This window comes from Ornithorhynchus anatinus, chromosome 2, assembly GCF_004115215.2.
Source record: "Ornithorhynchus anatinus isolate Pmale09 chromosome 2, mOrnAna1.pri.v4, whole genome shotgun sequence".
NCBI lineage: Eukaryota > Metazoa > Chordata > Mammalia > Monotremata > Ornithorhynchidae > Ornithorhynchus > Ornithorhynchus anatinus.
This window is the reverse complement of record NC_041729.1, coordinates 17482643-17505657: the sequence shown is the minus strand read 5'-3', so window position 1 is coordinate 17505657 and position 23015 is coordinate 17482643. Positions and strand designations below refer to the sequence as shown.

General features: G+C 42.6%; 1 protein-coding gene and 1 long non-coding RNA gene across 2 annotated transcripts; one reads left to right on the top strand and one right to left on the bottom strand.

Moving 5' to 3' along the window:
- The first annotated feature begins 356 nt into the window (after positions 1–356).
- On the top strand, positions 357–17140 carry DENR (density regulated re-initiation and release factor). The gene is made up of 8 exons (XM_029052625.1): positions 357–443; positions 2442–2564; positions 10773–10792; positions 11615–11699; positions 13741–13824; positions 15591–15707; positions 16584–16723; positions 16838–17140. The coding sequence occupies exons 2-8, from the start codon at positions 2459–2461 to the stop codon at positions 16880–16882; spliced, it is 597 nt and encodes a 198-aa protein (XP_028908458.1). The 5' UTR covers positions 357–443; positions 2442–2458; the 3' UTR covers positions 16883–17140.
- Positions 16553–23008, bottom strand: LOC107548070. The gene is made up of 3 exons (XR_003755401.2): positions 22665–23008; positions 18444–18483; positions 16553–16903 (listed from the first exon to the last, which is right to left on the bottom strand). It is a non-coding gene; the product is annotated as an uncharacterized LOC107548070 (long non-coding RNA).
- Positions 23009–23015: the final 7 nt, after the last annotated feature.

Sequence of the window (23015 nt, the reverse complement as noted above, 5' to 3'; positions counted from 1 at the left end):
TAGTGATTAATAATCGTAATTAAAGTATAACTATATTACAACTATAAAATTATATATGCGATCATATTTTAATTATAATCAATAATAATGATCAAGTAATAAATAATTATTGATGATGAAGAATCCATCGTATTAAGGTGGATGAATAAATCCACCTCCAGTGAATTTCCCTTAGTCACGTCCCTCAGGCACCAGGCCCGAGGAGGCGGTGTAGGCCTTAAGCCCCGCCCCTTCCTCCCCGCGAGGCTCCGCCCCCACCGCCGTCTCGCGAGAGCGTAGCGGCCGGTCTCGCGAGAAGTGGCTGTCTTCTCGCGGGAGCAGCGCGGGGCGAGGAGGGCGGGGCGGGTGGGGGGGGGGGGTGGGGAAGGACCGGTTGCATGTGTGGCCTCAGCTGCTGGTAGCCGGCGGCAGCGGAGGCGGCGGCGGAGGCCTTTACCGCGCGGGTAACGACGCCCCTACACTGGGCCGGGCCGGGAGAGGAGGGAGGAAAGGAGAAAGGGCAGTGTGGAGCCCGGCGGGCGGCCGGGCGTTCCCCACATGGGCTCCCTCCCTTTTACTCTAGTCGAGGCGCTCCCTTCCTCTCCCCCGCCCCCCAGCCCCCCTCCCTCTTCAATCCTTTTCGCCCCCCACGACCCCACCCCGTGGCTTCTTCCTCATCCTACCCTCCCTCCCCCCTGAATGCCCCCTCTCTGTTCTCCCTCCATTTCCTCCCCTGTCCCCCATCTTTCTCGGCTTGGTTCCTTACACCTCATGGCCTCCCCTCATTCCCTTTCGCCCTGGTTCCCTCTTCCTTCCCCCTCCCGAAGATATTAACACCTTCAGATCCCTACTCCCCTCCCCCGTACCTCAGTTACCCTCCCCACTCGCTGCTAACGTTACTGTCAAGCCTGTGATTCTTTTCCTATCCCCTCTGTAACCTCTCCATTCCTTTTCCCTTGCAGCTCATCCCCCCCATACCTCAATTAGCCTCCCCACTCTTTGTTAACCTTACCGTCAGGCCTGTGATTCTTTTCCTTATCCCATCTCTAGCCTCCATTCCTATTCCCTTGCAGCTCATTCATTCATTCATTCAGTAGTATTTATTAAGCGCTTACTATGTGCAGAGCTCATCCCTCCCATACCTCAATTACACTCCCCACTCTTGGCTAACGTTACTGTCAAGCCCGTGATTCTTTTCCTTATCTCCTTTCTAGTCTCTCCATTCCTTTCCCCTTGCAGCTCATCCCCCCCCATACCTCACACTCCCCACTCTTTGCTAACGTTACTGTCAAGCCTGTGATTCTTTTCCTTATCCCCTTTGTAATCTCTCCATTCCTTTTCCCTTGCAGCTCATCCCCCCCCATACCTCAGTTACAATCCCCACTCTTCTCTAACGTTACCATCAGGCTTATGATTCTTTTCCTTATCCCCTCTCTAGTGTCTCCATTCCTTTTCCCTTGCAGTTCGCCCCCCCCCCCCCCCCCGCAATACCTCAGTTACCCTCCCCACTCTTTGCCAAAGTTACTATCAGGTTTATGATTCTTCATCCCCTTTGTAGTCTCTCCAATCCTTTTCCCTTGCACCCCCTTGTCCCCCATACCTTAGTTATACTACCCACTCTTTGCTAACATTGCCGTCAGGTCTGTGATTCTTCTCCTTATTCACCCTATCTAGTCTCACCATTCCTTTTCCTTTGCAGCTCATCACCCCCATATCTCAGTTGCACTCTCCACTCTTTGCAAACGTTCCCGTCAGACCTGTGATTCTTTTCCGTATCCCCTCTCTCATCTCTCCATTCTTTTTCCCTTGCAACTCATCCCCCCCCATACCTCAATTGCAGTCCCCACTCTTTGCTAATGTTACCGTCAGGCCTGTGATTCCAAGCGCTTAGTACAGTGCTCTGCACAGAGTAATCGCTCAATAAATACTATTGAATGAATGTGATTCTTTTCCTCATCCCCTTTCTAGTCTTACCATTTCTTTTCCTTTGCAGCTCTTCCCACCGCACACTTCAGTTACACTCCCCACTCTTTGCTACCGTTACTGTCAGTCCTATTCCTCATCCCCTCTCTTTTCCTCATCCCCTCTTTAGTGTCTCCATTCCATTCCCCTTTGCAGTTCGTTTCAGGCCTGTGACTCTTTTCCTAATCCCCTTTCTAGTCTCTCGATTCCTTTTTCCTTTGCAGCTCATTTCTATTATTTTAGCACTTTCCAGCATGTAATGACTCTCTCGATCCATTTTCAAGTCTCCAGCCACTCAGCCACCTTTTCATAAATCTAGAAGCCTTTCCTAGTACTCCATTCTGCAGGAGTGTAACTGCTAATGTACTTCGGGCCACAGCCCGCTCATTTTTTTTTTCATTTGGGATGATTTTTGAGCTTTGGATGCGAAGAGGAAAATGCATTTTTGCTTTCTCGTGTTTGGAATACCTAAAAGAATTCAGTCGTTTTATGTTCCTCAGGTCTTCAGGCTTGTGAGATGGCTGCAGACGTTGCTGAGGCCACTGTCCCTGACTGCAGAGGAGACCTGAGAAGCAATCTCAAATTAGATGCAGATTACCCACTCAGAGTCCTCTACTGTGGAGGCAAGTGTATATTTTCTTGTGTTATGCTATTTCTTGTCTCTTTACCCCCAGGACAACCCATTTATCTTCAACTGATCTTGGGGTGAATACTACATAATGTCACAAGAGGAAAAATAATTCTAGGTTTTATTTCGCACCTCTCATGCTTGAGACATAATCCCTGTTTACTCTGCATCAAAAGATTCAAGCCCCATGTGGCATAGGCAGTGTGTCTGATGCAAATACCCCAGATTGAGTGCAGGGCTTGGCACATAGTGAGTGCTCTTATTACTGTTATTTTTACTAAGGATAGACTGGGGTGTGGTGGGTCACTATCCAAATTCTACAGGGGATCCTCGAATTTAAAACTCAAGTGGTTCATACAAACGGTTAGAAGTTGCAGAGTAAATTGGAACCATCTCATAGGATGGTATCTGAACCACAGACAGGTGCCCTATTTTTACCAAAATTATCTGAAACTGTTGAGAAGCAACGTGGCTCAGTGGAAAGAGCCCGGGCTTCGGAGTCAGAGGTCATGGGTTCGACTCCCGGCTCTGCCACTTGTCAGCTGTGTGACTGTGGGCAAGTCACTTCACTTCTCTGCGCCTCAGTTCCCTCATCTGTAAAATGGGGATTAACTCTGAGCCTCACGTGGGACAACCTGCTTACCCTTACCTACCCCAGGGCTTAGAACAGTGCTCTGCACATAGTAAGCGCTTAACAAATACCAACATTATTATTATTATTATTACTCAATTTTAGATAAACAATGTGGTTACATTTATAATTACAATAACATTAAGTCCTTTCTATGTGCTAAATTTTGGACTAGATGTAAGTTGATCAGGTATAGCTCGTCCTTTATACTGTAAGCTCACTGTAGGCAGGGAATGTGGCTGTTACACTGAACTCTCCCAAGTGTTTAGCACAGTGCTGTGCACACAGTAAGCACTTAATAAATATGACTAATCAGTTAGGACACAGTCCCTAGCCCACCTGGGGCTCAGCATAGTTAACACCGTGTATTGATATTGTGTCAGATAGTTCCCACAATAGTGTGTAGCAACTCTTCATTGGCAGTCAAATGGGTATGTTAACCCTCCCTGGTGGCTGCCTGGCAGTCAAGAACCCCCTGCTCCATCCCTCTGCCCTCTGTCCTTCTCTGTGGCTCTTAAAATATTTTCTTATTTCCTGGAGCTCCTGTATATCCTTTCCACCACCTGAGCACCTGGCTGTCAATGAATGATGGACCAGTTTAACTGGGCAGTCCCAATTCTTTTCTTAAACATTTTTCAATTTAAGATAATTTCTTTTCATTTGGGGTTTCTGTGGATATGGATAACTAGTTGGTATTCTCATAATAATCCCTCCAAATACTTGGAGTTAACTATTAAGTCACTTAGACTTCTCTTTCGTTTCAGGTACTCCTTAAATTTTTGCTTATAGGACCTATTCTCCATCCCTTTTAAAGCTCATTGTGGGCAGGAAATGTCTGCTTATTGTTATATTGTACTCTCCCAAGTGTGCAGTATAGTGCTCTGCACAGAGGCACTCAATAAATACAGTGAATGAATGAAATTATTTTAATCTTGATCTTTCTCTTGGATCTTTCCAGTTTCTTTGCAATCTTCTGGTAATGTGGTGTAAAACTGGTGAGAGTAATATAAAAAAGTAACTAAATGCAGAATAAATTAATCAGTGCTATTTATTGAATGTTTACTAGATAATAACAATGATGGTATTTGTTAAGCATTTACTATGTGCGAAGCACTGTTTTAAGTGCTGGGGGGATACTAGGTGATCAGATTGTCCCACGTGGGGATCACAGTCTTCATCCCCATTTTACAGATGAGGTAACTGAGGCACAGAGAAGTGAAGTGACTTGCCCAAAGTCACACAGCTGACAAGCTGACAGCTGACAAGCGGCTGAGCCGGGATTTAAACCCATGACCTCTGACTCCCAAGCCCGGGCTCTTTCCACTGAGCCATGCTGCTTCGCAGAGCAGATACAGAGCACTATACACTGACTCATCAGTTGTATTTATTGAGCACTTACTGTGTGCAGAGGACTGCACTAAGTGCTTGGGAGAATACAATACAACAAGAGTTGGGAGACATATTCCCTGCTTACAATGTAGAGGGGGAGACAAATATAGTTAAGTGCATAAGTACTGTGGGGCTGAGGGTGGGGTGAGTATCAAGTGCTTAAAAAGTACAGAGCCAAGTGCGAGGGTGACACAGAGGGGAGAAGGAGTAGTCATGAGGGCTTAGTTGGGGAAGGCCTTTTGGGGGAGATATGGTTTTAGTTAGGCTCTCAAGTTGGGGAGAGAGGAGATCTCTTCTTATATATTGAAGGGGGAGGGAGTTCCAGGCCAGAAGAAGGAAACTGGCAAGGGGTCCATACCAGGATAGACAATTTCGAGGTACAGTGAATAGGTTAGTATTGGAGGAGCAAAGCAGTGTGGGTTGTAGTAGAAATTCATTGAGATAAGATGGGGGAGAGCTGATAGCTTTAAAGCCAGTGGTAATGAGTTTCTGTTTGATTTGGAGGTGACTGGGCAACCACTGAAGGTTCTTGAGTGGGGAGACCTTGACTGAATGCTTTTTAAGGAAAATGAACTGGACACCAGAGTGAAGTATGGAATGGAGGTCAGTAGTGAGGCTGATAAAAGTAGTCAATCTGCATCAGGGTAAGTGGATTGGCATGGAGTTGGGTCAGGATAAATGGATTGGCATGGAGTTTGGATTGAGAGGAAAAGGTGGATTTTGGAGATGATTTGAAGGAAGCCTTGACAGGCATCTTGGCAGGTGGAATATCTGAGTTAGAATGAGAGAGATGAATTGAGGATAATGTCAAGGCTTGTGAGTCAGGAAAATTGGTGATGTCTGCAGTGATGGGGAAGATGGGGAGGGCAGGGTTTGGTTGGAAAGATTCGGAGTTCTGTTTTAGACATGTTAAATTAGAGGTGATGGAGGGACACCCAAGTAGAGATGTCCTGAGGGCAAGACAAAATGTGAGACTGCAGAGGAGAAGTCAGAATTGGAGAAGTAGATTCAGGAATCATCCAATGGGGTTGGTATTGAATCCCATTTTACAGGTGAGGAAACTAAGGCACAGAGAAGTTATTTGACCTGCCCAAAGACTCACATTAGGCATTGGGCAGAGCTGGGATTAGAACCAGATCCTCTGACTCCCAGGCCCTTACTCTTTCCGCTAGGCTAACTCCCTAAGTTAGATGATGGGAGGCAGAGGAGGACCCCGCAAGAGACTTGATAGGAGAACCTTGTCAGTGAAGCCAAGGTTAAATGTCAGTCGATCATATTTTATGTACAGTAATGTCTGTCTCCCCTTCTAGACTGTAAGCTTATTGTGGACAGGGAATGTGTCTGTTATATTGTACCCTCCCCAGTGCTCTGCAGATAGAAAGCACTCAATAAATCCTATTGATTGATTCCCCATTCAAAAGCCTGGAGGAGGAGAAATAATAGTAGTTGTTAAATAAGATAGGTATGTATATAAATGTTGTGGGGCTGGAATGGGGATGAATAAAGGGAGCAAGTCAAGGCAGTGCAGAAGGGAGTGGGAGGAGGGGAAGGGAGGACTTACGGAAGGCCTCTCACAGGAGATGTGCCTTCAGTAAGGCTTTGAAGGTTGGGGAGAGTATTGTCTGTCCAATATGAGGAGGGAGGGTGTTCCAGGCCCGTGGCAGGACGTGGGCGAGAGGTCGGTGGCGAGATAGACGAGATGGAGGTACAGGGAGAAGGTTGGCAGTAGAGTACGTGGGCCGGATTGTAGTAGAGAAGTGAGGCGAGGTAGGAGGCAAGGTGATTTTGAGTGCTTCAAAGCCCCTGGTAAACTTTCCAGGAGACGGGCCTGGTTCACAGAAGATTAGGATGGAGTAGAGGCTGTTGGATTTGGCAAGAAGATCATTGGTGACCTGAGAGAGGACAATCAGAATAGCAAAAAGGTTGATTCCCTTGTCTTTCATGTCATGTTTGGAATGATAATCCCAGTTTTCCTTACATTGCTGACTCATTCAGCTGCAGTTGACTATGTCTCCCAGATCTTTTTCTTTTGTACTTGCACCCAGCCAGTCTTTTCCCTTTCTTTATTTTTTTCTAATTTATTAAAGCCATATTGAATCTTATTTCTGTTTTCTAAATGGACAACAGTCTTGGCCATTTTAACATCCCCTGCCAATTTGATGGGCGTGGACATGCTGGATGATCTCTGTGGGATCCCACTCCGTACTCTGTCCGAAATTGCCTCTGCGTCATCGATAACTACCCTTGAGTTGTAGTCGAGAAGCAGTGTGGCAATGCGGATAGAGCACGGGCCTGGGAGTCAGAAGGTCATGGGTTCTAATCCAGACTCGGCCATTTTTCTGCTGCATGGCCTTGGGCAAGTCACTTCACTTCTCTGGGCCTCAGTTACCTCATCTGTAAAATGTGGCTTGAGATTGTGAGCCCCTTATGGGACAGGCTGTGTTCAACCTGATTTACTTGTATCCCCCCCAGTGCTTAGTACAGTGTCTGGCACATAGTTAAGCACATAACAAATACCATAATTATTATTATTATTAGTGCTTGAGGCAGCTGTATAACAGCTGGTTCAGAGTGATCATTTTCTATTTTCTGGTTTAGAATCACAAGTGAGTTGGTTAGAAGCCACACTACCAAAGTCTAGGTGAATTTAGTTTTATTGCTTTTCTCTTTGCCTATTTCACCCATGACATAATCAAAGAAGGAAACTAAATTGTTCTGATGGTTTGCTTTACACAAAGACTGTGGTTGCTTTCTAGTATCTTATGACCTTTTAATTGTTAGCTTACTGACTGTACATTTATTATAGCTGACTGGGCTTATTACAAGATCATCCTTTTTCCTTTTTTTAAGGTGGAAACATTTTCCCTTTTCAAATTTTTAGGAGCTTTCTTTGAGATTTCTAAAACAATGACTACTGGTTTTTCAAGCAACATTTGCCAATTTCCTAAGTATTTGAGGATGCAAGTAATTGGGCCCTCCCGACTTGCTAAAAAAAAAAAATTACTTCCTCATTCCAACTCTCCCTTCATAATTTCCTTCTCTTTGCGAAAGATCAGTTTTACAAAAAGTGGAAAAATATTAAAGCTGCCTTTTCAGTCATTTTTAGTAGCTTTTCCTTTTTGTAGCAGAGAGTGCAACATTTAATTTGATGTTCTTTGACTAAACTTGATTTTTTTTGTTGTCTATTTGTGTAATGCTATTTGCATCTTCATTCTGGGTCTAACTTTTCATATAATAATTGTAGTACTCATGAAGCACTTACATTGTCGACCACTATGGACTATAGTGCTGGGATAGATACAAAATAATCAGATGCAACTTGGGACTCTCAGTCTAAGTAGGAGAGACAGCAGGTATTGAAATCCCCATTGTTTAGATGAGGGAACCGGCACAGAGAAGTTACGTGGTTGCCCAAGGTCACCTAGCAGGCAAGTGGCAGAGCTGGGATTAGAATTCAGGGCCTCTGCTTCCCCCGCCTGTGCTTTTTCTACTAGACCATTCCTTAAGTTTGCTTTATTGAACTCCTTTTCTCCTCTAATGCCAACCTTCTCACTGTACCTCAGTCGTATTTATTGAGTGCTTACTCTGTGCAGAGTACTGTACTAAGCAGCACATTCCCTGCCCACAGTGAGCTTACAGTTTAGAAGAGGAGGCAGATATTAATATAAATAAATGACAGATATGAACGTAAGTTCTGTGGGGCTGGGAGGGGGGATGAATAAGGGGAACAAGCTTGGGCGATGCAGAAAGAAGTGGGAGGAGGGGAAAGGAGGACTTAGGGAAGGCCTCCTGGGGGAGTTGAGCCTTCAATTAGGCTTTGAAGGCAGGGAAAGTAACTGTTGGATTTGAGAAGGGAGAGCATTCCAGGACAGAGGCAGGACAGAGACGGGGTCGGTGGCCGGATAGACAGGTGAGATCAAAATGCAGTGAGAAGATTAGCATTAGAGGATCTAAGTGTGCAGGCTGAGGTGTAGTAGGAGAGTAGCGAGGTGAGGTAGGAAGGAGCTAGGTGATTGACTGCTTTGAAGCCAATGGTGAGGAGCTTTTGTTCATTCCACACTTGGGAGCCTGCAGTAGAAGGGTAGTCTGCAGGGCTCTTTTCTTTTCTCCCCTCCTTTCTTTTTTTTCTGCTCCTCTGACTGCTAGACTTCATTCCCTTCCTACCAGATCCTCCCTTGGTTTTGGGTTGCAAAAAAGTGGGGTAATTATGCAAATAAATGTGGTGTGTGGTGGGACATTAATTAGAAAATTCTAGTATGGTCTCCTGATTGCAAGAAGTGCAGTGGTGAAGTAGGTAAGTGTATTTTGCACTCGTCTGCTGTACACTAACTGCTCATAGTTTTAAATTAAAACCACAGCGATATGTGTACCCATTCCTATAATGTGAGGGGTGTGGTCTTGTGAAAAATTGCACAGTAGTACTCACCTATCCTGATGCCATGCACCAACTGCAGTTCTTAGATAATGAGCATTTTCTTTGATAATAAGCATTCGAAGCAGGCTGTTGGAAGAACATTCCCTAATCCCCTAATTCCCTAATAGCCCTCTAGCTGAAGTGAGTATTAAAAATGTGTTTATACTAGAACTACGCAGATGGAGGTGGTAGTGAAATCAAAGTAATTATACTGATTCTTGACATTAGACTTTATGCTGTGAAAATTCTTTCTCCATTAGTGAAATGGACAAATTATTCCTCACCAGCTTATACCTGCTTTTCTGTCTTACTGGGCTGCATCTTCTGAAGTCATTGCATCTTTTATCAGTTTGTTCAGGCTTAAAATACATGCCAGTTTGAGAACTGTGAAATTTCACTGCCAGGTTAAGTATTTTGCAAGTAGCAGATGGGACCAACCAATCGAAGCCAGAGACAAATAGGGTAACTATCCCATAATGGCATTCCTTTTTAAACTGATAAATTGACTTAATCATTTTTTATCTGTTTCTTCTGGGGTGGCTTAGCAGCTTTGGAAATTGTGAAGATAACAGGAAAGGTACTGGAGAAAATGATAGCAAGCTACTCACTAGTGGCTTCAAAGCTCTCCATCACCTTGCCCCCTCCTACCTCACTTCCCTGCTTTCCTTCTACATCCCAGCCTGCACACTCCACTCCTCTGGTGCTAACCTTCTCACTGGGCCTCATTCTCTCCTGTCCCGCTGTCAACGTCTGGCCTGGAATGCCGTCCCTTCATCAAATTCATTCATTCAGTCGTATTTATTGAGCATTTACTGTGTGCAAGCACTGTACTAAGCACTTAATCTTCCAAACTAGCACATTTTCCCCCTTCAAAGCCCTACTGAAAACTCACCTCCTCCAGGAGACCTTCTCAGTCTAAGTCCCCCTTTTCCTCTGCTCCTCCTCCCCTCTCCATCGCCCCGACTTGCTTCCCTTGCTCTACTCCCTCACCCCACAGCACTTCTGTATATATATGTACTTTCCAAGCACTTAGTACAGTGCTCTGCACAAAATAAGCACTCAGTAAATATGACTGAATGAATAAAAGAAGAGTAGCTAAATCCATCAGTCAGTGGTATTTTCCTCCATACCATGTAGCTAAATGCCAAAGAGCACAAACTGAACCTCCAGGAAATTTCTGAGTGCTCTCTCACCCCAGTCCACAACAAGAGATATTGAAGCCTTGGCCCCCAGGTCTACTCAGCCTTCCCTGCTCTGTTGAATTCAGAGTGCCTTCAGTCAGTCGTATTTGAGTGCTTACTGTGTGCACTGTATTGTACTTAATACTTGAGAGGGTTCAGTATAACAATTTAACAGACACATTCCCTGCCTACAAGCTTACAGACTAGAGGCAGAGATGGCAGACTTCTCTGACGTGAGCAAAATCCACTCCTCCAGAGCCTCTCTGTACAGGGATTCCATGAACTGGTGAGCCAACACTGCTTTTTGACCCAGCTCTCCCTGAGGCTGAGCTTCTGCTTCCCTTCCCCCAGATTAGTATGCTTTCAAATCCAGTTTTAGGGATCTGTGCTACAAAATTCTACTAATCAACGGTTAGGCCAAGTGATTCTATTTGCTAAGAAGTTATTTTCATAGAGTTTGGGGAAGGAGAAGATTTGAAAAAAATGTAATTCCCATTAAGTGAGCATTGGACTGAAATATTTATTGGCATTTATTATTCTAATTTAGCATTCTACTTATGAAATACTAAATTTTTTTTTTCTCCTCAGTCTGTTCATTACCAACAGAGGTAAGTACTTTTTAAATATGCATTTTGCTTTTGTTCTCATTTTGGGACTATCCCTATAACTGTGAATGGCTTGAACGATTTTCTTTTTACTTTGACCTGATTTTTAATTTCCCATTCCAGAGAGTAGTGTCACAGTCATTATTAAGGAGCACTGGCATTAAGTCATTGGAGTAACTCTGTGCTCTTACGATTTTGAGTTTGCTTTTGCTTTTCAGTTTGTCAGTTGTACTCGTAGTATTTCATATCAATCAATCAACAGTAGTCATTGAGCACTTACTGAGTGCTGTGGAAGATCACAATATATTAGAGTCGGCAGACATAAGCTTACGGTCTATGTTCAGAGCACTACTAACCGCTGATAAAAGTACAGGGCAGAATTTGCATATGAATTTTTGCCTAAAAAAAGGCATTTGATACGATGCTCAAGTTTGCTTGGGGAAACCAAGCAGAGAATGGGTCCTTTTGTACCATGCTGCAGCTATACTACCAATATGCCTGTAGGTTGTATTGCATGGCCGTTCCTTGCCATTTAAAAGATACCTGAAAAACCAGTCACCAATTCCTCTTTCTCTGATGGGGTCCTATTGCTAAGTTAGAAGAAGCTGTGCTACCTTCAGGTGATATGGTGTGATCTCAATATCTTAGGTTCCCAGTGTCTCCCACCTCACTCTTCTTCCCCTCAACCCCTCCCCCCTTGTTCCAGTGGTGAGCCAGGTGTGAGGGTAGTAACTCTTCTGTATTGTATAAAGCATATCTGTAAATTTAATACATGTAGACTTGTTATTTTTATCCTAACTGTTGAATTTGTTGATTTTCTTCCAGTACTGTGAATATATGCCTGATGTTGCTAAGTGTAGGCAATGGTTAGAGAAGAACTTTCCAAATGAGTTTGCAAAACTTACTGTAGGTAAGAACACTCTTAAAAAAATCTTTTCTAGTATTTGAGTTAAGTATTCTAATATTGTAGTATATAAATAATTAGTATTTCAGCATTTCTAGTGTTTAAATTGAAACAGTTATTTTAAAATGCCACCTTTTAATAGCACTGTACAGAACCACACGATGTTTAGACTACAGTAAATAATTGGCAGTTAGAAAATACAACAATTTCCACACACACATTTGAGGCAACATCAGATAGTCACCTTCTGAATTATATTTGGAAATATGCATCCCGTTATCTTCCTCATCAGTGGTATTTTTGACTACCTACCGAGTGCTTGGGAGAATACAGCCGAAGTAAGGCACGTGTTCACTGCTCTCCGGAAGCTCACATTCATTCAAAACTATTTCAGGTTTTTAAATTAAGATAATTCCACCCTCACCCTCCAAGGCCTCCACTGTATAGTTGTCTTTTCACATTTGAAGAAGACCTCAATGATGGTGAAGTTCACCTGCAATGCAGGCGTGGCTGGAAAGATCAATGAGAGGTCCGAGGTCCTGGCCATCAAAAATGGTTATCCCTTGTCATGGTGTTGTATTCGTTTATAGTGCCAGGTTCTCTGTCCTCTCTGGCTTCATCTCTCCGTATGAAGCTTTTGGTCACAGAGTCACACTCCCTTCTTGGTGGCAGTGCACCCTGCAGGTCTATTCTCAGCATTCGTCTCCCAGTTTTCAGCTGGGATGCGGCATTGCGGTTTTATTTTACCATGTCCTTAAAATGCTTCCTCTGCCCTCCTTGCTTCTGGTATCTCCCATTATCCTAGTTCGGAGGTAAGCATCATCCTCATGTAAAGGAAGACATTTTCAAGGGTCACAAAATGAAGCAACTAAAACTAAAGTCCACAACTAATATTCCTTTTTTTACATCCATTTTATTAGCATTTCCCCAATCAAGGCTTGCTACTAGAGAGTGCTCTTTGACTTCATCATTCGTTTAGGAGAACAAAGGCCCTTTCCCTCGTGGATCAAAGGGAGCAGCTTCCAAACAACCAATTTAGCAACCTTAATAACTAAGGGCCCCCAGGTCTCTTTGTCAAAAAGACTCAGTCTTCACTGTTTTTATGCTTTTAATCTAAATTGCATTCCACTTTCATTCAAATGCCACAGAAGCTATTGATATGTGTCTTTTCCATGAAGACTCTACATTCTGTGTGTTGGAATTATCTGGTTGTTGTCAGGCTTGAAAATCAAAGAACATAAGAAATGTCATATTGAGTCAAGCTGATAGTCCATCCAGATCTGTCTCCTATCTCTAACAGTAGCAATAATAATAATAATAATGTTGGTATTTGTTAAGCACTTACTATGTGCAGAGCACTGTTCTAAGCGCTGGGGTAGACACAGGGGAATCAGGTTGTCCCACGTGGGGCTCACAGTCTTAATCCCCATTTTAAAGATGAAGGAACTGAGGCACAGAGAAGTTAAGTGACTTGCCCACAGTCACACAGCTGACAAGTAGCAGAGCTGGGATTCGAACTCATGAGCCCTGACTCCAAAGCCTGTGCTCTTTCCACACCAAAGACCCTGTAGAAGAATAGCAGATTAATTGGTCTCTTAGACATACAATCACTATCTTTTCCTTCCAATCCATTAAGGATTCTCTTATTTGTGAATTTAGCCAAACCATTCTTGAATTATTACCATTTTCTGCCTACACTACATACTACATTGATAAATTTCAAATGCATGGTAAGGCAGGTTGAAAAAATTGTATTTTTTTTCCTGGACCTATCTTCTTCAGGTTGTAGTAGGTTCCATCTAGTTCTAGAATTGTGAGATTTGGTCAACAGCAATCTGCCCTGTCCGTGCTCTTCTAGAGAAGGTGGAACATTGTACCCACCAAATATGTCTAATCAGGATGTCTAATAAATGTATTAGAATAGCATTCTGTTTTTGGCATCGGAGACAATGCTATCTTACATGAGATCTCGGGTATTCTTAAAGGGTATTTTAATGTAAGCTCTCAAATTGCATTAATGCATTTGGAATTTCATTTTTTATTACAGAAAATTCACCTAAACAAGAAGCAGGAATTGGAGAAGGTCAAGGAACAGCAGGTGAAGAGGAAGAGAAGAAAAAGCAAAAGAGAGGCAAGGCCCAAAGATCTGATCTTTGTTTTGTTTTGTATTTTATCAGCTACATCCAATGGTGGAAATAGGGGAAAGAGAAAAATGCATTTACAAGCCTTCTCCCAGTCAGTACACAAATTATTTACTCTGGTCACCAGGCCTCTTTTACTATTACAATATTGGTACAAAAATTTCCACTTTAACCATTGGCTAAACGTTATGTAAGTGGAGTGGGAGCACATTCCATGAGAGTGGGGTTGAATTTGGCATGATGTAAAGTAACTGGTCTTCTTTCCAAGAGTTAAATAGCCCCAGAAGAGTAACCATTAGAATATGTAATAAAGATGTGAACATGGGTTGTCTTACCCAGAAGTTCTTTTGTAGCATGGTGATAGTTCAATACTACTGTTCCTACTAGAATGTTTTAATTAATACAAATTTTAATTTGTTCCATCCTGATTCTTTTCCCGTACTTTAACTTTTCTAGGCTTATCTACTTGAGGTCCTGCTGTCTTACTATAATGTGACTGAAAGCATTTTATTTAGTTTTTCTGGGATTGGAATTTATATCTGTGTTTTTAGCAGCAATGTGATCTGACACTGGAATTTCTTCACATTGAGTCTCTGAAGATGTAGGTTCCATTCATCATTTCCTGTCATTGAAATTTCCTTCAGTGTGTCTGGGTTCAGTCAGGACAGAGTTTTTTTTTGTTTTTTGTTTTTAAAAAAGACAAATCATTGGAATCATGCATTGGGAAATAGAAATCATAGTCAATGGTGTTCGTGAGGTCATCTCGCGTCATTTGGAAGCAGAAGCGTGACGAGTCAGGGAAGGACATGCATGTTGAGAAGCAGCATGGTGTAGTGGATAGAGCATGGGCCTGGAAGTCAGTAAGTCATGAGTTCTAATACCAGCTTTGCCACTTTGCTGTGTGACTTTAAGCAAGTCACTTCACTTCTCTGGGCCTCAGTTTCCTCATCTGTTGAAAAATGGGGGTTAAGACTGTGAGCCCTACATGGGACAGGGGACTGTGTCCAACCTGATTTGCTTGTATCCACTCCAGCGCTTAGTACAGTGCCTGGCATATAGTAAGTGCTTAACAAATATAACAATATAAAGATATTATTATGGTGTGGGAGTGGTCCAAGTCAGAACTCATAAGGAAAGAGCATTTCGGCAAAGAAAGTGGAAGGAGCACTTGGAATGGCCCTGGAACAGGATGGGACTGCAGAGGGATTGGTCCAGTGGGAAGGGAGAGAGCCTTGAATGTGAAGGGAGAGAGCCTTGAATGTGAGGGACAAGAAGAATGATAGCTGGAAAAAGGCTGACTGAAGCAGTACAAATGAGTAGATAGAAAGAAATCTTAAATTCTAAATTCTAAAATGCAAAGATTGCATCCATTCAGGTTTTTATTGTTTCAATTCTGCTAGCAAGGGAATTAAACTTGACTGTGACAAAAGTGTCTTTTCTTCCATAACTAGAGTTGGAATATTATTGGAGTGAGGTTTTGGGTAATATTCTTACATTTTATATAACTCAAAAAATTGAGTCCACTCTACACACATTTTGCAAGTGTCAGTCTCCTCCACTAGGTTGCAGATTCGTTCCTTGAGGGCAGGAGTCATGTCTACCCACTCTGTTGTATTGTACTCTCCCAATCATATTGAACAGTGCTCTGCACACATAGGTGCTCAGTACATAACACTGATTTATTTTAAAGAATATTATATAGAATTTCACAGTTGGATTCAGAAATATTATACCATGTTCTATCTTTTAAACCTAGGTGGAAGGGGCCAGATTAAACAAAAAAAGAAGACAGTTCCACAAAAGGTTACAATAGCCAAAATCCCCAGAGCGAAGAAGAAATATGTAACAAGAGTGTGTGGTCTTGCAACTTTTGGTGAGTAGGAGTTTAAGTATTTTATATGTAAACCCAGTTTAAAATATACAATCTTTTGGTCCATGTTGTTTGACGTTTGAAGTCTTTGCAGATGAATTCTTTTTCTGCAGAGAGGATTCCTCCGTCCTTGTGTTTTTAACCTCCGATGAGGAAGGCTACACTCAAATTCCTTTTAAAGCCTTCCACTATTGCTTTTGTCTTCCTCCGGGTTGGTTGCAAGGGTCTACAAAATGGCTTGTCTCCTTTAGGAGGCTGTGAAGGGTGAGGGTTGGAGAGTAGCAGCAGTTTGATTTTCTCGGGGCCTTAAGTAATGAAAATGGAGTTAAAATATTTAATAGAAGGCTCTGCATCAGAACAGGTGCAAAACATTTGACCGAATCGCATACGAACACCAAGTTATCCTATAATGTGGGGCTTGCATTGTCTAAAAGCTCATGTGAAGGAAAACTCACTCTGTAGTGGTCTGCCACTGTGGGCACATGTGCAGCTAATTCTTCTGATAACTATGTATCACACTGTCAGATAAATTGTCTTTAATGCTGTAAACAAGATTTAGGCAAAATGCCTAGGGAAAGCATTAATTTCTGTCAGAACTAGTTGTAATAAGACCTGCTTCTCTGGAGAAAAAAGAGTTCCTACTTTGGAAGGTGAATGTAATAAATCACATGTGTAATATTTCTGAATGTAAATAAATCTTTAAGGCTTTATGAGACTTTGAAGATGGAAGGCTGATCACAAAGTATTAAGGGCATTTGTAGATGTAATTAAAATGAAGCAGAATTAAAATATGAAAACGTATGTTAAAATTGTGTTTCTGACATAGATGTCAAAATCGGGAAACAGCATAATTCCATTACTCTTTACTTCTTTCAACAGAAATTGATCTTAAAGAAGCACAAAGGTTTTTTGCTCAGAAATTCTCCTGCGGTGCCTCAGTTACAGGGGAGGATGAAATCATCATTCAGGGAGACTTTACAGATGACATTATTGATGTAATTCAGGAGAAGTGGCCAGAGGTGAGTGTATAAAAAATACTTTCAACTGGTAGGTTTTTCAAAACATGTTATACAACATCCATTTTATTTCCCTTTCCCACAACTCATGAAGTGTAATCAATCCGTGTTTTGCAGGTGGATGATGACAGCATTGAAGATCTTGGCGAAGTAAAGAAGTGATTTTTCTTTTGGAAAACTTGCCTGTAATTTAAAGACATGAAATTAAATTAGAATTGTTGTAGCCAAAGGGAGGGAGACCTTTAAAAATATATATTTATCCTACAGTAAAACTGTAGATTGCCCTATCCTTGGCATTTACACTGTTCTGTACAAGGCTGCTTGTTTTTTTTATTATTGCCAAAGTCTAATAAACTGGGGGTTCTGTCATGCACATGCATGAAATAGAGATTTAGTTAAATAAAAAAATTTTGGTCATAAGGTGCTTTTTTCTCTTTTTGCAGCACATTGTAGGTCTTTCTGTCATCATTTCAATTTATATTTGCTATTTTGTGGCTTAGTGTGGTTTAAACAATTGGCTTTCTCACCACTGAAACCAGTTTCCTATCTGGTGGCCTTGCGCACGGTGGAACTCTGATCAAATTTTGGTTAAATTGACTTCTTGCTTATGAACACAATTAAGGAGTGCCACTAAAATTCCCGAGCTAAGCTGACTACAGTGCTTTGGCACTTAGTACAGTGCCTTACACATAGTAAGTGCTTAACAAATACCAGAATTATTTTCTCTGAGGATTCAAATAATCAGTTTGGCTTCTCTCATACTTTGAAAGTTGTGCAAGAATTGAGCTGGCCAAGATATAAATACAGGTAATTATCATTAGATTGAAGTTATGACACTCTTTCTCCCTCACAACCCCTTGTGCCTGATCTTGGTTCTTGAATAATAGAATAATAAGGCTAATAGACTGGTTTCATCACCACATCTTACACATGATCTACACTTAATTATGGAAATAAATCTGAGGAGAGGAACAATTGGCAAAATTCGTCTTTCTCCAGATAGGATTCTACTAATGTGTTATCGTGACATCCGTTCAGAAGCTGACTTATAACCTGACTGTGGTATTTAAATGATAGAGTGTAGTACAGAGACAAGCACTACACATGAAGAGAAAACTTTCAGAATTTCAGAACCCATAAAATGTGTTGATGGCCATTTTCCTCAAGGACATTGCAATCTTGAAAACTTTATACTTAATGAAAATGAAACATGGCAAAAATAATATGGGGAAAATTTTGTTACAGAGGAATTTTAACAAGTAGTGACCTGCTAAAAAGAACTATCGAAGAAAAGACCCAACAAGACCATTTTTTTTTTTGTTCGATTGCACACAGCAATTGGTGCTAGATGTCCTTCTGTGTGCCAATATCAACATTTGTGATGCATTTGACATATAAGAGGTTTCTCAATGTTAAACTCACTGAAGGCAGTTTTGGTACAGATGTGGGCAACAGTTGGCATTAACTGCCAGAACATGTAGGATTAAAAGTATCCTTGTCAACAGCATTTGGGGATTTATTTTTGCAAGTTTGGTTTATCCCTTCCAGTTTCAGCCATGTAAAAAAAATCTATGCAATTCATGAATTAGATTAATTCACACGATTTCTGTCACTCATTTTAGCTCACAGTGGGTATTTGCATGGTTTTCAAAAATTCCTACCTTTAAGACCCTTTACAAAGTAATTTTTACCAAATACTTCTTGAAGTTAAATGGCCTCTTACCTGATTCATTTGAGAATTTCTGCCATCTTTTGAGCTGCACCTTGAAACGCAGAAATAATTTTATATGCATTCTTTAAATGAGCTAAATGTAAGTGCTTGTAATTGAATTATCCTATAACAGTAATTACAGCATCCATTTAAGAGACTGGATGCTGTCAGTTGTCCTCCAGAAATAACCCAAGAAATAGTACTAACTCAAAGAGTCCATATTTTTTTTAAGTCATTCTTTCTATTCATTCTCATTCCTTCACGAGGAGAAATCAAACTAGATAATTTCCCCCAAAGTGGAATTATTTTCTCATCGGATGTAAAATCAACTTGAGTTCTTGCTGTAATCTTTCTGTGCTTGTTTGAAATAATTTAATGAACATTTCTCCCATTAACTAACCTATTAAAGTCTTTCAAAATACTCAGTTAAGTGAGGGATTAATACAGTGCATATTTTGGGTTCATTTCTCCATCATCCATTCATTAAATGGTATTTGCCTACTGTGCTAGACACTGTCCTAAACCCTCCAAAGGGTACCAAAGGAATTTAGAGGCTAGTGGGGGAAGCAGACAAATTACAGTAAGGGGGAATTGAGAGTACATAAAATGTGGTCATGGGAGGACTGAAGTGGCAGTTGGGGAATCTAAATTGGGGAGATTATTTGGGGATGGACTTCTGGAGGCAAAGGTCTCAGAAGCAAGGGGAGAGCTGGGGTCTGGCAGACAGGAGTGCAGAGAGTATGAGCAAGAGATTGGGGCTGGAAAGATGAGAATGAGGCACAGCAGGTAGGTTAGCTTGAGAGGAATGAAGATGGCAAGCTGGGGTGTAGTGGGAGAAAAGTGGAAAAGGTCTAGGATTCAGACATGGTCCCTGAGTCACAGGGGGTTCACAGTCTAAGAGTAAGAGGGGAAGTTGGGGATGGACACTCAAGTAAACAAAAATGACCAGGACATTATAACACCATTGAGAGCAATAGTTCATAATTAATGGTATTTAACAAGTGCTTACTGTGTGCAGAGCACTGTACTACGTGCTTGGGAGAGTATAATACAACAGAATTGGTAGATGTGTTCCCTGTCCACGAGTTACAGTTTAGGCGGCCTATTTAGCGGTCTTTACAGTTGAAAGAGCTGTTTTTGGGCTTGTTAGAGCTTAACAGCAGCAAGTATTCCAAGTGTTCTAAAGTTGTGGAAAGTGTGCGCTGGCTGCTATTGCTGTAATCCCTCCTCCCAAAGGAGAGAACATCTCTCTACAAAGTCAATAACTGTGCTAAAAAATTACTCAGCATCAGTTGATCACTGTTATCAGTAGTTGACACTTTTTAGGAGCCTAGGAACATAAAAGAAGAAAGGATTCCCACCCCTTAAGGAGATTAGAGTCTAATGGGAGGGAGTATAGGTGGACACATATTAGATACGTACAATAGCAGAAATTAAAAAAAGAGAAGTAGAATAAACTTGAGTGCTAAATGTGCCTGATGGTATGACTGGGAAGTTGAGGTTTGGTAGCGAAATGGAATATCTCCTGGAGGAGGTGACTTTGAAGTGAAAGGTTCACCTTAGAAATAGCTAAATAATATTAATTATGGTATTTGTTAAATGTTTAGTATGTGTGAAGCACTGTACTAAGCACTGAGGATGATAGAAGCAAATGGGTTGGACACAGTCCCATGTGGGGCTCACAATCTCAATCCCCATTTAACAGATGAGGTAAATGAAGCCCCAGAGAAGTGAAGTGTCTTGCTCAAGGTCACACAGCAAACAAGTGGTAGAGCGGGGATTAGAACCCAAGACCTGACTCCCAGCCCCGTGATCTATCCACTATGCCATGCTGCTAAATGATTACTATGGTCAGTTCTGCTATAACAAGTTTTCAGTATGCAAAACAGCTCAGTGGCAGAACTGGGGAAAGTTCTGACAATACCTCACAAGTAATTATGCACATGAATGTGGTGTCAGACACAAGTGAGTTCTATAGCTTTATTTCTCCTTAAGGAATTCAAGAACAGCAACTTCTGTATATTAGGCTACTAGGTGATTAGACATAAACATGGCAACTGACAAATAGTTGGTTTGGGGATGAATTGTTACATGATCTTCAAAAATACTTATTAATTGAATAAATGTAATGGCTCTAATATCTGACTTTGCTGCACTTTCAAGTGCGCTGGTGAAGTCTCAGAGAAACCCAGGAGACCATATCGATAGTAATCACTGTGTAATTTTAATAATCAAAAAGAATATAACAATAGGCAAGAATACTCAAAGCATTGGTGTTTTAGTGATGTAAAAGAATATAAAAAAATTTCAAGTGACAAATTTCTGTCATTTGGGGGTTCAGATGCCCAGTTGTAGTACCAGAGTCCTAGTGCCCATGGTTGGGAGCTGAGGTAAGGATTCCACACTAGCAAATCCACCCAAGATTGTGCCACTAGATTGCTCCTTTCATCCTCATGGTGCCCCATCAACTCTCCCTCTACACACTAACTTGGAGGCTTTGTTCCTCACAAGAGAAAATCCCTATGCCTCTTTCCCCACTGTCCCACCTCTAGCCATTTCCTTTCCTCCTTCCTGAAATGTCCTCCTCTCCCTCCCACCAAACCCAATCTGCCAGCCCACAGCTTTTCCCATCTTCAAAGCCTTCCTGAAAACCCACCCTCTCAACCAGTCTTGCCCTAATTAAGCTCCACCTTTTCAGGTTACAAGCATCCACTATCACCTTTAGCACTTGTGTTTACACCCCTGACGATTTATTTTTTTTAACTTACATATTTCTTTATCCTTTCAAACTTTGGCTCTCAACAGCTGTGACTTTTTTTCAATCAATTAATAGTATTTATTGAGTTTTTACACTGTGGAGCAGTGTACTAAGTGCTTAACTTCTTAGTGCCTCAATTACCTCCCCTATAAAATGGGCATTAAATACAGTGCGCTCCAGTCAATAGTATTTTTCAATAGTATTGAGTGCTTACCATGTGCAGAGCACTGTACTAAGCGCTTGGAATGTACAATTCGGCAACAGATAGAGACAATCCCTGTCCAATGATGGGCTTACAGTCTAATCAGGGGAGACAGATGGACACAAACAAGACATCATGGGCAAGTTACATCACTTTTCTGGGCCTCAGTGACCTCCTCTGCAAAATGGGATGAAGACTGTGAGCCTCACGTGGGACAACCTGATCACCTTAGTGCTTGACACATAGTAAGCGCTTAACAAAAACCATCACTTTTTAAGCGCTTAGACAGTGCTCCGCACCTAGTGAGCGTGCCACACGGGATGTGGTCCGTGCCCAAACTTAGTTTGCATCTACCCAGCGTGGCTCAGTGGAAAGAGCACAGGCTTGGGAGTCAGCAGTCATGGGTTCCAGCTTCACCACTTGTCCGATGTGTGACTTTGGGCAAGTCACTTAACTTCTCTGTGCCTCAGTTACCCCATCTGTGAAATGGGGATGAAAAAAAAAAAGTTGGTATTTGTTAAAGCGCTTACTATGTGCAGAGAACTATTTTAAGCGCTGGGGTAGACACAGGGTGATCAGGTTGTCCCAAATGGGGCTCACAGTTTTAATCCCCATTTTACAGATGAGGTCACTGAGGCCCAGAAAAGTGAAGTGACTTGCCCACAGCTGACAATTGGATTCGAACCCATGACCTCTGACTCCCAAGCCCGGGCTCTTTCCACTGAACCACACTGATGAAGACTGTGAACCCCACATGGGAGAAGCAGCATGGCTCAGTGGAAAGGGCCTGGGCTTGGGATTCAGAGGTCATGAGTTCGACTCCCAGCTCTGCCCCTTGTCAGCTGGGTGACTGTGGGCAAGTCACTTCACTTCTCAGGGCCTCAGTTCCCTCATCTGTAAAATGGGGATGAAGACTGTGAGCCCCAAGTGGGACAACCTGATTCCCCTGTGCCTACCCCAGCGCTTAGAACAGTGCTCTGCACCTAGTAAGCGCTTAACAAATACCAACATTATTATATTATTATTAAGAGTGTGAGCCCCACGTGGGGCAACCTGATTCCCCCGTATCTCCCCCAGCGCTTAGACCAGTGCTCGGCACCTAGTAAGCGCTTAACAAATACCAACGTTATTATTATTAACCTGATCACCTTGTATCCTTCCCCTTAGAACAGTGCTTTGCCCAGTGTAATAGCTTCACAAATGCCATTACTCTTAGTAATAATAAATAAAAGTAATAAAAAAGTAATAAAGTAAGAAATGCCATGATTATTACTGTAAGAAGCAGGCGGGCGCTGGTGCGGGCCGTGGCCAGGGAGCGGCCGTGGCGAGGGCGGCCCTGCGGCCCCGTCGTCTCCCTCCCGCCGCCATTTTCCGAGCGGCTCTCGCGAGAGTTGGCGCGGCCTCGCGCCTCCCCTCAGGCCGCCATGGCCGGGGTTGCGCGGGCGGTCGGCGGCGGGCGGCTCCCGCGCTTCGCGACGGGATGAGCGTCTTGAGGGAGGCCGGGGTGCGGTGAGGGGCGGCGGCATCGCTTGGTTTGGGTTTTTTTTTCCCCGCATTTGAGGGCGGGCGCGGCGCTTTTTGCCCGTCAGCCGGGCCTCGGGGCCGCCTCCGCCGCGGGCTTCCC